The sequence below is a fragment of the Podarcis vaucheri genome (assembly GCF_965113315.1).
Source record: "Podarcis vaucheri genome assembly, chromosome: 1".
Classification (NCBI taxonomy): domain Eukaryota; kingdom Metazoa; phylum Chordata; class Lepidosauria; order Squamata; family Lacertidae; genus Podarcis; species Podarcis vaucheri.
Window position 1 is genome coordinate 120,625,172 of NC_138759.1, and position 15,833 is coordinate 120,641,004.

The 15,833-nt window shown below is 49.9% G+C and overlaps 1 protein-coding gene across 5 annotated transcripts in view; it reads right to left on the reverse strand.

The window, feature by feature from the left end:
• Nucleotides 1-9,003: 9,003 nt before the first annotated feature.
• Nucleotides 9,004-15,833, reverse strand: part of METAP1D (methionyl aminopeptidase type 1D, mitochondrial) — a 100,707-nt gene continuing 93,877 nt past the window's right edge. For 4 of the 5 annotated variants that reach the window (XM_082209283.1, XM_082209281.1, XM_082209285.1 and 1 more), the window contains 3 exons: nt 11,640-11,687; nt 10,211-10,289; nt 9,004-10,002 (listed from right to left, as the gene is read on the reverse strand). In XM_082209283.1, the coding sequence (XP_082065409.1) occupies nt 9,924-10,002; nt 10,211-10,289; nt 11,640-11,687 (206 nt within the window). In that variant the 3' untranslated portion in view covers nt 9,004-9,923. The remainder of the gene's footprint in view (nt 10,003-10,210; nt 10,290-11,639; nt 11,688-15,833) is intronic. The other variant, XM_082209282.1, reaches the window with a different exon arrangement.

Here is a 15,833-nt window from a genome sequence, read left to right on the forward strand (position 1 = left end):
CAAACGATTTTGCTATCTACTACCTCTTGCAGCGCCACCAACCTGATGTCAGAACATCAGATGGATTGAGAGAGAGGAAGGGCGCTCTCGCTCTCTCTCTCTCTCTCTCTCCAGACCCCCTCCCACCCTTGCAGATCTCCCTCTCTGAGGGGGTCTCTCCCAGAGAGATGGGAACAGATCGTCCAGCTTCCTCAGATATTATACAATGGTACCTCGGTTTACAGACGCTCCAGGTTACAGACGCTTCAGGTTACAGACTCCACTAACCCAGAAATAGTACCTCGGGCTAAGAACTTTGCTTCAGGATGAGAATAGAAATCGCGCGGCGGCAGCAGGAGGCCCCATTAGCTAAAGGGGTGCTTCAGGTTAAGAACAGTTTCAGGTTAAGAACGGACCTCGGGAACGAATTAAGTTCTTAACCCAAGGTACCACTGTATTAGGACCAGTAACTGGGACACGAGGTGCGTGCGTGCGTGTCCAGAAATGGTTAGCACCGCTTGAAGCCCACCATGTCTCGCTGCTTATAAAGAAATCAGCAACTGCCACCAGCCTGCTTTTGCAAAGTTGTTGTGGTATATAGTCAGGTGTGTGCGTGCATTTGGGGCTGGGATGTTCCACGGAGGGTGCATCTGATCAATTTCGCACGTGTCAGGGGATCCATTGTGTAGCAGCTCTCCCTCGTCCCCCCCAAAGGGGCAGCTGATGTAGTTGCCCTACCCAATACAAAGGCTTTGTGGTTTATCTTAAGGAAAGGGGGGGGGGAGGAGAGATCTTCACGGTCCCCTTCTCTGGCAAAGAAGATACCCCACCGCCCCCCCTTTTTTTTTCGCAGGATGGGGATGCAGGAGACCCCATAAGAAGCTGCTTTTCACAGGTTTACCTGGGAACCTTCGGGGATGGGGCTGTAATTCATGTTTTTGGTTTGGTCAGCTGAAAAAATGTGCCGACTTTAGCGCGAGCACAGAACTCTTCGTCAGACAGTATGGAAGGCAAACGCAGCGTTGGCTGCTGAGCCAAGACGGGTGAGAAAATGCCTTTTGCTGTCTTGAGACCCCTGTTAAAAACAAACAAACAAACGAAGAATAATAACCTAACGGGAATCCCTTACCCCTCAGTTCCCTTCTACCACCTTTTGGTAATCACAACCAGGATTTCAGTGTTTGGGGTGAAGGAAGGGCTCTCAATTTTTCATCCTTATTGAGCAGGAGGTCCGCCATGAGAAGTACTTTTCGGATTACATTTCTGAAGTCAAACTTTGACGAAGAGTTCTGTGTCACCGGGAAGCTGGCTCTTCCTCTAGCAATAGGCCTGATCAGCCTGGAATGGGGAAATAAATCAGCGGCTTCCTGATAGCCAAAGGCCAGCTGTTTTGTGCTTCCGGGGGCGCGCGGGGGGGAGTTCAGCTCAACGCGAGTAATACTCCTCCCCGATCTACACACCAAGCCACCCAGAGACGGAAGCGACCTGCGTGTTGGCCTGATCCCGTTCCCTTAAAAAGTCGAAGCCCGATCCCCGCCTCTTCCCACTTTGCCAAATTCTCTCTGACCAACCAGAGCCAAAGTGTTGGCTGTCGGGGGTGCGGGGGGGTGGTGGCGATAGTGTGTGGGGCGCTTCAGAGCCGCTGCCAGGCAAAGGCCTTCTGGGCTGAATCCCAACTGACTTTACGTCGTCTAAATAATTAGAAAGCGCCTGCTAATTATTTCTCTCCCCCCGCCCCCCCCGCTCCGCTTCCATCATTTCGCTTGGGCGCGCGAGACCCAGGAGCCGCTCGGCGGCGGGGGTGGAGAGATGATGATCTTGAGGAAAGTTCACACGTGCAGCAGTATTAGTTACTGATTCCTTTGATTAAATGCTAGTCTCAAGTGCTCTGATCCACAGCTGAAGGCGGCCCTATTAGCATAACACTGATGTTTAATTTTCATACGCGTAATTAGCCATCTATTTAACACTCATCGCGGCGCGCGGCGCCTTTGCAGTCTAAAACAGCCTGGGGGTGAGGAAGAGATCGAGAGCTATATATCTCTCTATCTATATATCCATCTATATATAAAAACCCCACCCCCACGCTTTGGCCTGAACTGAACTTCTCCTTCTCCCTCACCCTCCTCCGCCCCTCGACAGCGGTCACACCTTGCTCCGTCAACGAGCCCACTCTATGCAATCAAGCGCACATTTTTGGCACAGGGAGAACACCAATACAAAATGAACATTCCGCACAAATTACATTGCTGATGGCGTTACAGATATTAGTGGGGAGGCCTCCCCTCCCCACGGGCTCGCTCGCTCGCTCGCTCGTTCTGTGGCTCACTCCTTTCCCAGAGCCTGAAAGCAGCTTGCTCGCTGGCTGGCTGGAGAAAGATGGTTAGAAGGAAGCGGAACAACTGAGACCTAAGTGAACGCCCTGCTCCAAATCCAAATAACACTGAGGCTGAAATCCCTTGGGGGAGTGTCTGAGCCAAACTGGAAGGGATCCACCCAGCCTGCCTCCGTTCAGCAGATCACCTTCTTCGGCGGGTCAGGGAATTGAGAGACTTCTCTCTCCACAAAACTCCCACCCCACCCCGGCGGGGAAAAGCCCGTCTAAGCTGCCGAAAGAAGTAGAGTTGCGCGTTCTCCATCATCCACGGTTCCATCGAGAAGCAGCAGCGAAGCAGCTGCGCACCTGAGGAAGACCCAACCGCCGCCTTCTCCCCGTGGAGCCCCGAGCTGTAAGTGGACCGGCCGGGGAGGCTGGAGGTGGAGATGGAGGAGGAGGAGGAGGAAGAAGAGGAGGGTAGGGAGACTTTGGTCGGATTTCTCGCCCTAGACAACAACCGCGCGCGCTCAAGTTAGCTGAAGTTTCCCCAAACTGCCCAGAACTGGGGAAGAAAAAGTTGGGAGGCTAAGCTGTACACATCTTGTGTGGGTGGGGTGGACATCTGGGAAGGTGGACATCTGGGAAAAGGAGGAGGAGGAGCAGCAGCAGCTTGGAGTCCAGACACTTCTTTACGGGGGGGGGGGCGAGGGGAGACGGGTGGCAGAAATCTGCAATCAGCTGCGGACTGTCCCCATCTCCGCAGCACCTCGCGAATAATCCGGATTGATTTTCTAGCCATTGGGCGAAGGATCTCAGCAGGACCTATCGCTCAAGTGCCCTCTTAGCTGTACCAAGTGGGGATGTTTACATTGGGTGGGTGTGTTTGTTATCCCCCTTCCCCCAAGAAACACTCTATCCCTCTCCCCCTCCCCCCATGTCCCCTTAATGGAAGATTTCTGGGTTAAACCTCAAGCGCCTTAGTTTAGCCATCCTTCTGACCAAAGGCGACACACTAATAAACATACGCACAAGAGAAGGGGCATAGTGCACCCCCCCGCGCGCGTGACTTGAATCGAGCTTTCTGCTACTTGAGAAATTGCATACAGAGAAATCCTAGTCGCTATCCTAACCAAACTTTCCTTTGAAGTACAGGTGAAACTCGAAAAATTAGAATATCGTGGAAAAGTTCATTTATTTCAGTAATTCAACTTAAAAGGTGAAATTAATACATGAGATGGACTCATGACATGCAAAGCGAGATATGTCAAGCCTTTATTTGTTATAATTGTGATGATTATGGCGTACAGCTGATGAAAACCCAAATTAACAATCTCAGAAAATTTGAATATTGTGAAAAGGTGCAGTAGCTATTCAATCCATAACACCTGCAATGGTTTCCTGAGCCTTTAAATTGTCTCAGTCTGGTTCAGTAGGAAGCACAATCATGGGGAAGGCTGCTGACCTGACAGTTGTGCAGAAAGCCATCATTGAGACCCTCCATAAGGAGGGAAAGCCTCAAAAGGTAATTGCAGAAGAAGTTGGATGTTCCCAAAGTGCTGTATCGAAGCACATTAATGAAAAGTTAAGCAGAAGGGGAAAGTGTGGAAGAAAAAGGTGCACAAGACCGCAGCCTGGAGAGGATTGTCAGGAAACGACCATTCAAACGTGTTGGGGACTTTCACAAGGAGTGGACTGAGGCTGGAGTTAGTGCATCAAGAGCCACCACACACAGACGGATCCTGGAGATGGGCTTCAAGTGTAGTATTCCTCTTGTCAAGCCGCTCCTGAACAAGAAACAACATCAGAAGCCTCTTACCTGGGCTAAAGAAAAAAAGAACTGGCCTGTTGCTCAGTGGTCCCAAGTCCTCTTTTCTGATAAGAGCAGCTTTTGCATCTCATTTGGAAACCAAGGACCCAGAGTCTGGAGGAAGAATGGGGAGGCACACAATGCCAGATGCTTGAAGTCCAGTGTGAAGTTTCCACAGTCTGTGTTGGTTTGGGGAGCCATGTCATCAGCTGGTGTTGGTCCATTGTGCTTCATTAAAGTCCAGGGTCAACACAGCTGTCTACCAGGAGATTTTGGAGCACTTCATGCTTCCTTCCACAGACAAGCTTTATGGAGATGCTGACTTCATTTTCCAGCAGCACTTGGCACCTGCACACGCTGCCAAAAGTACCAAAACCTGGTTCAATGCCCATGGGATTACTGTGCTTGATTGGCCAGCAAACTCGCCTGACCTGAACCTATGGGGCATTGCCAAGAGAAAGATGAGAGACATGAGACTGAGCAATGCAGAGGAGCTGAAGGCTGCTATTGAAGCTTCCTGGTCTTCCATAACACCTCAGCAGTGCCACAGGCTGATAGCATCCATGCCACGCCGCATTGAGGCAGTAATTGATGCAAAAGGGGCCCAAACCAAGTACTGAGTACTTATGCATGCTTCTACTTCTCAGAGGTCCAATATTGCCCTACTTGCAGTCCTTGTTTTGCTGATTTCATTTAATATTCTAATTTTATGAGATAGTTAATTTGTGGTTTTCATCAGCTGTATGCCATAATCATCACATTTATAACAAATAAAGGTTTGACATATCTCGCTTTGCATGTCATGAGTCTCATATCTTAGTTTCATCTTTTAAGTTGAATTACTGAAATAAATGAACTTTTCCACGATATTCTAATTTTTCGAGTTTCACCTGTAAGTCAGATTGACCTCACAGAGGCTAACTTTTAAACCAGCACTTTTAGAACTGTAGATTTAATGCAAAGTTTACCGATCAGTTGCAACTAGCTTGTCAGAAGTGTCTTTCCTGAAAGTAACCGCAAAAAGCAGGAGTTTTATTTTTAATTCTTATTTGGGGGGGTGGGAGGCAAGATCGCCCTGATGGACCCGCCCCCCTCCTGCCCGATCAACTCCTGGTTAGTTAAGTTATAGGGTTCTGGGCTCGAATTGCTTCCGTCCTCTTTAAGTGTAACTGCGATCCTAAAGTATTAGGAAGCGTATCCCGTGCGATCCAGTGGGACTTCTGCGTCGACGCGTTAAGGGACTGCGTTTTTAAGCTGCCCCTTTGGAAGGAGGGGCGAAGGCGCGGAATTATGTCCCACTGAACATAGCCAGACTCTTTCATGGCTAGTAGAGCTACTTAGGATCGGGCTAAGTGAGCATTGCGGAGAAATGGATTTGAACGGAGGTGCGCAAATACTCCAACTTCCACGGTGGTCTTGGGAAGCACCTGTGCAGGAAGGAACCTGTCGAAGGCGAAGAGTCTGTCTCATCCAGAAATACATCAAGGTTTGCTTTTCAATTGGGGGTCGTGAAAAGAAATACCAGTTGGTCATTGAAAGGCCCTCCAGGAGACGGGCAAACTTGGGGGGGGGGGTCTGGCCGAGGGGCAGCCTCTTGCAGCAAAAACCACAGTAGAGTTCCCCCCACCGCTCCCTTTAAACCTTCCTGCAATCACCTTTATAATTAGGATTATAAATGTGTACCATAAATGCCACCACCTCGCTCTAATTGCTACGCAAACAGCTTGTTACCGCAGCAGTTGGTAAAATCCTGCAGTCCTAATAAAATTAACCTGGGTTGGTGCGGAGAGAACCTCGTCGAAAGCATACGCTCTCTAACCCGAGAGGGAGATGCGGGCCCAATCCGACGCATTAGAGTGCAAGCCCCTCGAGGCTTACTCAGAAGTAAAATCCCGTTGAGCTCAATGGGTTTGACTCCCAAGTACAGGGTTTAAAAAAACAATAATGTCGCAGCAGCAGACAGAAGCCTCTGATGGAGACGACTGGCTGCTGTCGTTACTGCTTCTGAAAACCCCAAGGGTGTTCTTTGGTGTTCCAAGGGATCTCTCTCCAGGATCCTTTCCGGCAGTTTCTAAGGGATCTGATTCTGCCACTAGATGTATGGGTGAGTTTCTGACTCCTGACCTCTTCACAATGGCAACAGGGCAGATTCCGCCAACCTGTAGCAAGAAACAGATCCGTATGTGTACACAGCAGCAGCGTTCACACGTCTCGGTGTACACGAAGTCTACTGGGCTCCAGCAGGTAACTGGATCTTGTGGTCCCTGAGCCCCCATTTGGGGTTGGTGGTCCCCCCCCCCATCGCTCACTCATTTAGCTTCTGTTTGGCGCTTGGATATGGTTTCTGGACCTCAGGATTCTAGTCAGAAACAGAGTAGTGCCCACCAGGGGATGCGGGATAGCGCGGCCTTCTGGGGTGGCAGTGATAATAAACCACAGTGAACATGGTACCTCCTTGGAGAAGACACCGGTTCCTAGCCTCAGTTATAATCTGTGAAATGGGAATATTCTCAGCCTGGCTTCGCAGGGCTGGTGTGAAGAGCCAACAAGAAACAGTAACCATGACGGGTGATTTTAAAGTAGCTTCGCTAGAGCATAAGACTCTAGGGTTGTGGGTTCGAGCGCCACCTTGGGCAAAAGATTGCGGCACTGCAAGGGGTTGGACTAGATGACCCTCGGGAGCCCCCTTCTCCCTCTACAATCCCATGATTCTTGGGCTGAGTTTCCACGAGCGCTGCAGTGGGGCTTCTTTCCCAAGATGCGTGCATAGGTTTGTCACTTTTCAGTGCATTGGCCAGGCCTGATCCAGGCCACGTCAGGCTGCCAACTGGAGGTGCGCTCTTGGCTGGGAGCAAATCCTGTTGACCTTAGTGGGGCTTCCTTCTGCGTAGGCACCCGCGTAGGGCGGCACAGTGAGTTCGTGTATGTCCCACTGATTCCAGTGGAATGGGAGACGTGCTTAACCCTTGGACCAGGATGGGGTGTCAAAGCGCGCAGCTCTGGCTGGCTTGTACCCACCGAAGGCAGAAGCAGAGACTCCGGCCCTCTCTTTTAAACTCTGCTATTATTGATTCCACAAGCTTTTGAGTCGGGTTACTTAAAAGAGTTTCCTCTCCTTTCCCCCACCCAATACAGAACTATTAAACAGCAATCCTTAAACATCCGTCTTTCATTTTCAGTTCATAAACGATGCAATCCTATACGCATTTAGCTGATAATATCCCACTGAGAACTCATGAGGGCTTGCTTCTTTTGGGCACAACTAGATTTAGCGTCTGTTTAAAGTTGTTTACAGGATCATAGCAGCCCCCAAATCAGACCCATAACTCCCAATTAAGTCACCTTGGGGCTTCAGCTGATGCCCCCTTTGCGCGCGCTAGGGGGAAATCCTATACCCACTTCCCGGGCAACGAAGCGCCATTGAACTCCCAGGGGTTTCTATTCGCGTAAGCGTGTTCAGTATGGGATTGCGCTCCGAGGCGCGCAGATGGGACGCAATCCCACCGTAGCCTGGCGGTTACATTTGCTTACTTCTTATCTCATTTCTTACCCCACCTTTCCCCCCAGGGAGCTGGAGGTGGCCTACGCGGATCTCCCCCTCCCCCAACTGTAACCTCCCAACAAGCCCGCGAAGTAGTTTAGGCTGAGAGGCGCAAGGCTCACCACGCGTTGGGCAGGGGGAGGCTTGCTCGTTTAGTCTGGCGGCGGCAAATCAACTCGAGTTAATATTTTTACAGCTCGGAAGGTCTCACCTGCAGTGGCGTAGCGTGGGGGGTGCAGGGGGGGCCGGCCGCAACATCTGGGGGTTAGGGGTAGGGGGCGCAAATCCACGGGTTAGGGGGCGCAAATTACTTGCCTTGCCCCGGGTGCTGACAACCCACGCTACGCCACTGCTCACCTGGCCTTGAAGCTCCGATCTAAGGAGTCGTGAGAAGTGGTGTTTGGTCTGAAAAGACAGTATAGGGAAGCCTTTTAATGTTTACTGTTTTATTATGTTTTTATAGATGTTGGAAGCCGCCCAGAGTGGCTGGGGCAACCCAGACAGATTGGCGGGCTACTGTTGTTGTTGGTTTGTTATTTCCTCTTCTTTTTTTGTTTGAAAATGCCTCGCCAAGGTTCCACACCCAATTCTCTCTCTATCTCTCGTCTCTCAGAATTGCAAGCTGCCCGAAAACCCCAGCCCACTGCAAAAGGAAAAAAATAAAAGCTGTCACTTTGCAAGGACTCAGGCAGCAGCAGCAAACACCCAAACAAAACCACAGCGGAAATGTCCTCGGCCTCCCCGCGGCCACCACACACAGCCGCGCACACGCCGCCTTTGAAAGGGCAGCGGAGCTGTCGCCCGCACCTCTCCGGCAGGCAGCAAAGGCTGCTGTGCGCCCTAGTCTGGCCGGGCAGGGCGCGCGTGTGCATATGTGCTGGGGGAGAGCCCTCTCTTAGAGAGCCCTTTTCATTTCCCGAGGGCTGCCAGCCAGGACAGTCTAGGGGAGCGCTTGATCCTCGAAGCGGGTGTGTGTCAGCCGTCAAAGCACCCTCTTCTCGCTTTTTTTTTTGGAACCCGATTTGAATCTCAAAACGCTTCCTTTTCTGCATTCAGGCGGCGTGATTAGGAAGCACCTAATTGCAGATCATCAAATCCCTTCCTTCCTCCTTTGGGCTCTCAGCTTGGGGTTTTGGGGCAGCTGGAGATTTGATTCTGAGGCGGGCAGATCAGAGGACAGTCTCTTCCCCCCTCCCCATTCTCCCCTCCCCACCCCTCTCCAGCCAACCTACCCAATACAAATAAACAAATCTCTTCCCAGCATGTGAGGCTGCCCATCTGGGAGCAGAAGGCCGCCCTGTGCAAATACACACACACAAAAACCGAAGGCAAAACACAATGTCTTCCTAAAAGCAGAACTGAAAAGGAGGAAGAAAGGTATGTTTACTAGACCAGCTCCCCACCTAAAAGCTAGGAAAAGGGAGGATTATTAGCCCTCACCCACCTCCGCGCAATAAGGCAAGCAGAGAGCTGCTTTCAAATATTTGGGGTAAAAAATATCGGTGAACGTCTTATAAATCGTTTCTAAAAAGTCACAGCAGTTTTTTGAAAGCAACGAAAGAATCCCAAAACGCGATTGTTGTACCAAGAACGCGTCTACAAGAACAAAAGCGCTTGTTTTGTTTTAAAGTTTTTGTATTTTTGTTGTTCTTATTTCCGGAGAGTGGTTTTACACCTTTCCCCCGCGGAGAGTGCCTGTGCACACCCCATACGGACGTCAAACTCTGGAAACACGCAGAAGATAACCAAAAACCTGGAAGAAACGCGATACAGATACACACACACACCCGTGTTTAGATGTCACAGCTGCCAAGCGCCAAATCTAAGGGAGTGAAGGAGCGGGAGGAGACGTTACAGTGCCAAGAAGTTAAATTAAGAACGAGAAAAATATGGAGGGTGGTGGGGGAAATCTTGCTGCAGAGTTCAGCTCTTTGAGCAAACGAGAGCGATGCTCAGTTGCATTTGGGAAATTGAGGCGCTGCGCTCCGCGTCTTTGTCCCGCATCTCTCTGCTGGAAGAGAAATGAGAATCATCATCTTCTTCCCCCGCCTCCTTTCTTGTCTTTTAGGGGACGGTTCCCCATGGCAACTTTCCCTCTGGCCTCGCCAGATTCCACCCAGCTCGTTGGGCCTGATCCAAGAAATAAATCCGATGTGTTGGAGCGTCTCCTCTTGAGGGTCCCCTGGAGTCGCCTCCAAGTTGGGGCGCTTTCCTCGCGCTCCTCCTCCTCCCTGGCTCTGCCCGGCGAGTTTTCCTCGCCACGCGTGTCCAGCTGCGCCTTAGCTCTCCCCGGCTACTTGGGTCAGGATTTCTGCTCCTCTCGAAGTAATAACGACGGTGTGCTCGAACTGGGCCGATCTGAAACACACAAGCAGACGCAGTAAGTGGCCAAGGGGCCAAAGAGTAACCGAGCTTTATTTACTGGCGGAGAGATATATAATTTCGAAAGAAAACCACTCAAGGAGGCAGCTTCCGCTCTTTCCCCGAGCCAGAGAGAGATAAAACCGATTTAAAACTAAACAACAAACTACAACTTTTTTTAAAAAAAGAAAAGAAAAGTAGGCACCTTTTATTGTCCACGGATACTGCGGTCCATTTGTCCTTTAGGATTTTAAATTCGTAAGATCCTTCCATGAGGATTGGTTCTGCCATGTAGCAAAAATAAAACAGAAACGAGGTAAGAGTTTGTCCACTGGCCTGCAAGCCAAATCTATTCCGGACCCAGGCAAAATGCCCGATATTTTATTTTTACTGTGCGTCCCCCGTCCTCCACCTCATTGGAAACAGCCTAAAAACAAAATCAAAGAAAGCAGCCCCTGAACTAAGGAGGAGAAAGTGGCAACCTTCAGCCTTGAACTTGGGTGTCTTCTGTTTTTAAAGTGTGAAGAAGGGCATTTTAATCAAGCTTTAATTAAGATCCCCATGGATCATAACAGCCAAAGCGCCAGCCACTCTCCTCCAAACAGCAGATAGGATAGAAATATTAGTTGTTGTTTTTTCCCCCCCTTTAAGAGCAGGCTTTAAAATGTTCATTAAATCAGCAAAACAACAATTTTCTTATTTTCCTCTAATTGCCGCGCCATTTAGGCGCGCCGTGAGCGCGGAACACATTTTCCCCCCCTTCGCCCCCTATGATTGGTATTTAGGATGAAGCTCAGTCGCCAAGGCGAGGGCTGCTGCTTGGCTACTCAGAACTCAGCAGAGCTCAAAACGAGGGAGCAGCAGCTCCTGGGTCTACAATAAAGGGCATAATCGTTCCCAGAGAGAGAGAAAGAAGGGTGATTAACATTGCATTTTTTTTTTGGAGGGGGGGGGACATACGCAAGAGATTTTAGATTGTGCTATTGCGGCAAACCCAGCTCCTCAAACCGCGTGGCTTGCCAAAGCGCAGGTTACATCTGTCATTTTGATGGACTGAGGAATTTCCATCTCTTCCCCTCCTCTCTCCCCCGCTTGATTTGTTCCACGCACTTCCGTCGAAACGACCAACCCTGCAGGGCTGTTGGGAGGGTAAACACTCATCTAGGGAAGGGAGGCTCCCTCCGGAGGTGGTGGTGAACTCTCCTTCTTGGGAGGGTCTTTAAGGAGTTGAGATTCCTGCATCGCAGGGGGGTTGGGCTGGATGACCCTGTGGAACCCCTTTCTAACTCTACAGTTCTGCGGTTCTATATGGGCAGGGGAGCAACGCGCTGCGTAAACTTCATTTTACTTCCGAGGATTAATGCGCGCACATCCATAACAGTAAGAGGCTCCGAGGGTGCGACAGCAGTTGTGACTGGTTGCAACTCACTCTGGCTGGATCGGGGCTAAAACTGGAGGGTGGGGAGAGGTGGAATTAAAAAACCATATACCCAGTACAAACAAGCAAGCTATGCAGACCGGGGCCAGGGGAACGCACCGAATGCCTTCAAAACAAAAACAAAAACCAGGCGATTTTGAGTCAATCCGAATAGATTAGGTGGTGGCTCCCCTTTTCGATACAAACCGCAACTAACCTATTGTGAACGCCATGCCCTCTTGCATTAACAAATCGCTTTCGTTCTCTGTGGAGTGGAGAAAAAAAAAAGAAGCGTTTCAATTACAAGGGGGAAATTGCGCGCCCGCCCTCAGTAGAGTATATCTGCAATCCTTTTTGGGGAGCAGAGTTTCTTTTTAGTATTTGAGATATTGGTGGCCTGAAAACGAAGCACACCTCACCCATTCCTCAAAAAGGTCCAAATCGTTCTCCATCCTGCCCATAGAGCGAATTATTCCCACTTTGAGACACTGCAGCCCAATTTGAGCCTTCAGTTGTTGCAATCCTGGTCACCAAAGGTTTCTTACCCTGGTCCCCAAAGGCAGAGTTAACCCCCGTTAGCTGGTGGATATCAGTGATGCAGAAAGAGGTGGGAGGGGGAGAGGAGATCAGGAAGAAAATAAATTCAGGCTGCTTTGCAACTCTGTGAGTTGTTAACCTCACCCCACCCCACCATGTTTCAGAATTATTATTATTTTTTAACTGAAGGTGGAGAAACACTTTGATTTTTCTTTTTAAAAAAATCAAATCAAAAGCAATCATTGTCCAACCACTAAGTTTTGTTTCCCTTTAATCAAACGCAAACAGAAGCATTTCTGAATTATAAGGAGGCACTAACAACAGGGGTAGCCAACGTGGAGCCCTCCAGATATTGTAGCTCTCACCAGCGCAGCCCCAATGGCCATGGATTATGGGATCTGAAGTCCAGCATCCAAAATGCACCAGGAGTAGGTACTCATTGTACCAACACCTGGTTTCTCCCTCAGCACCTTCAGCTGGAAGTATGTAAAGCGATAGGACCTGCTTTGGAGCAATGTGTAAAAATGCTGGAACGTGGGATTGTCTTCTCCTCCCTTCTGTTTCTCTCTCTGTGTGTGATATCAATTTGGATTGTGAGGGTCGAATTCTGGGTTCTCCTCCTAACCCCCACCCCTGCCCACGTCTGTCCTAGTTCTTTGCTTTCCAAGTGCCTATGTAACCAAAAGGGTGAGGTTGGGGCGATTGCCAGGAGTTGACGTTTATTAACAACCCTGAGCCCTGGGCATGGTTTTGCTGCTGTACAAAGTTGATTCACAATTCTGTCTGGAGGGGAGACCACAACAAAGGAAGTGAGTGTCACTCTGCATCAAAGAAAAGTTGGAGCTTCTGATCTGCTTCTTCCACTACTCCAACGTCAGTAAGAATCTCACAAGTGGTACCTTGGAAAATCTTGTGTTGTCCTTTCTCAGTTCAGCTAAAAAAGTCAAGGAGCCTCTTCCAACTCTATGATTCTAAGGGCAATAGCTACAGGAACTGGAGTCTACTTGGGGGGGAGGGCAGACACACCTGGACCCTAAATCCTGGCTCTTATTTGTTAAATGATACTCAATTAGTGGGCAGGGTTCAATTCAGATTATCCTCAAAGCTCCACTCTAATTTCAGAGAGCCCAGTGTTAAGGGTGAACTTAGCCCATAGTGGGTCCAATGGCCAAGAAGGCAGTTTCTGCACGCGATGGAGAGGAAAGTAAGGGGCAGATGGGGCTCATCCACTTGGGAAGATAGCCCACCTAGGAGAAGGAACATTCTGATCCTAACCTCTCCTGCCTTGTGAGATATCTTCCAGAGAAGAAAAGGCTAAGGAGTAAGCCTTACACAAATCGAGAGTGGAGTCCCTAAGATAGTTGGATGGTGGTTTGCATGCCTCCTTCGGGCAACTCCTGCAGCCAAGCTGGAGCCAAACCTATTGCTCTGCTTTCCTTTGGACCACATCAGTGATGCTGAGAGGGGAGTCTTGCTCTCTGAGTAGCTCAGGACCTCTATACACACTGCCCAGGTGTGCGCTCAGGGGAGGTCACTTTGGTGCCGCTAACACAGTGGTCTGACTTCACCCCTGGAGGCGCACTCCATTGTCTCTTGAGACAGACAGATGCCAACAATAGATTGGTTGCGGCACGGACTTTTGTAAGCAACAGCTTATTTCAGAAGATGCATCAGGGAGAGCAAAAGCACTTCAGATGGCACTCCAGGAGAGGCTCCCTGTTTGCAAGCAAAACACTCAAGTCCTATCTGCAGAAATGGAGGCTAAATACGCTGCCTTCGAAATGTCACCCTGCCGCAGCTTTCAGTTAAACAATGGACAGCCTCCAAAGGGCAACACAAAAGCTGTGTGTTTCAGCTGTGATCCCAAAGTCCTCCCTTGATGCTGTGGTCACCAGGAATTCAACATGTCTCTGCAAACTCTCCAGACCAGCCTGTTTAGCACGATAGATGGGAATGGTAAAGCTGACTCGAGCAGTTTCAGTGCAGTCAAAGATCGTGATGACTTTATACATAAGAAAATCCTTCAGCCCACGTTTTTCAGAAGGTAGTGAGACTTGGGATAGTCCCAATGTTATTGGACTCCAATTCCTAATCATTGGTCACGCTGGCTAGGGCTGATGAGAGTTGTAATCAATTATCTGGAAGGCATGTTGACCACGCTGCCCTATAGTCTTGCAACACTTCAAAATCTTAAAAGAACCACGCAACATCCCCCACAACCAAACTAACTCCCAACAGTAGATATCCCTTCAGTCTAAAGCACGGGTAGCTAATGGAAGGGCCTTCTTACCATGATGTCAAACATCCAGGTAGCTGTGGAAGGAAGATCCTATCCCATGAAGGGCCATCTTAAGCATATCTGGCGCCCCCCCCGGCAAGTCCAAAACAAGGGAGGGGGTGGTGGAAAATGTCCTCTGCCTCTCCCATCGCTCCGATCCCTGGCGTGGTGGCAGCGATCAAACAGGAAAACATGCTGGCGGTCATGCTCTCCGGCGTCAGGACACAAAGCAGGAGAAGGACAATGACCGGGAGCACGGCCATCTTTAGCAGATGCAGAGGCTGGGGAGGGAAGCTGCCCACCCGCCAGCCATATAGTTGGCAGGGCACAGCTGGCGGGCGTGCAGGGAAAGGGGAGGCTGCAGGCAAAGCCGCCACAGCTCCCCCACTCGCTAGGGTGCCCCTGAGAGGCACAACGCCCTGGCGCAACGAACCACTAACACCAATGGGAAAGACGGCTCTGATCCCATGACCAACCAAGTAGGGGGCATACTCAGAAATCAGATGTTATGAAGTAAAATTCCCATAATCCTTGGCTACTGATTATGTTGGCTGTGGCTGATGGGAACTGGAGTCTGTTTGGAGGTGGGGAGTGCTAGGATATAGTTCCATTCCACCTTAAAAGGGTACAGGCATGACGTTTGTGTATCACATGCACATGCTACATGCAACAGAAGTTTCCCAGCGAGAGCTGGAAGTAAACAGGCATGTGATACACAAACGTCATGCCTGTACCCTTTTAAGGTGGACTGGAACTATATCCTAACAGGGAGAACATCAAACAAAATGCAACTCCGGAAACTGTTGAAATCTGTAATGCATGCGGGGTTTATGTTTTGTTGTTGTTGGTGGTGTTGTTGTTGTTGTAGTAATTTTAACAGTCTCGGTCAGCCAGGGGTGCTGCTAGATATTTAAAAAGATAAACATTCAGGGTACAGACCCATTATGAAAATGGGCACATGCTAATTTATATATATCGACGCAAGATCAGGTCTCTCTGAGCACATTCAGGTGGCTGGTGGCTGGGGTCTCACCAGTGCTGAGCTTTGCAGCAAGGCTGGGAGTCCCTTTATGCAAAATAAACATGAATACAAATAAGGGCAGGGAAGGGTAGGAGATATAAAGGTAAAGGTAAAAGGACCCCTGACCATTAGGTCCAGTCGTGACCGACTCTGGGGTTGTGGCGCTCATCTCTTTATTGGCCGAGGGAGCCGGCGGACAACTTCCGGGTCATGTGGCCAGCATGACTAAGCCGCTTCTGGAGAACCAGAGCAGCGCACGGAAATGCCGTTTACCGTCCTGCCGGAGCGGTACCTATTTATCTACTTGCACTTTGTGCTTTCAAACTGCTAGGTTGGCCAGGAGCAGGGACCGAGCAACGGGAGCTCACCCCGTCGCGGGGATTCGAACCACCAACCTTCTGATTGGCAAGTCCTAGGCTCTGTGGTTTAACCCACAGTGCCACCCGTGTCCCTCGGAGATATAGGGTCCAGCATAAAAGAGGCAGGGCTCAAGGGTCTTAGACTACTCCTCAAGAATACTCCTGCAAACAATCCCGTGTCTTTTGATACATGCAGACTTGTGGCAATTGTGCCAG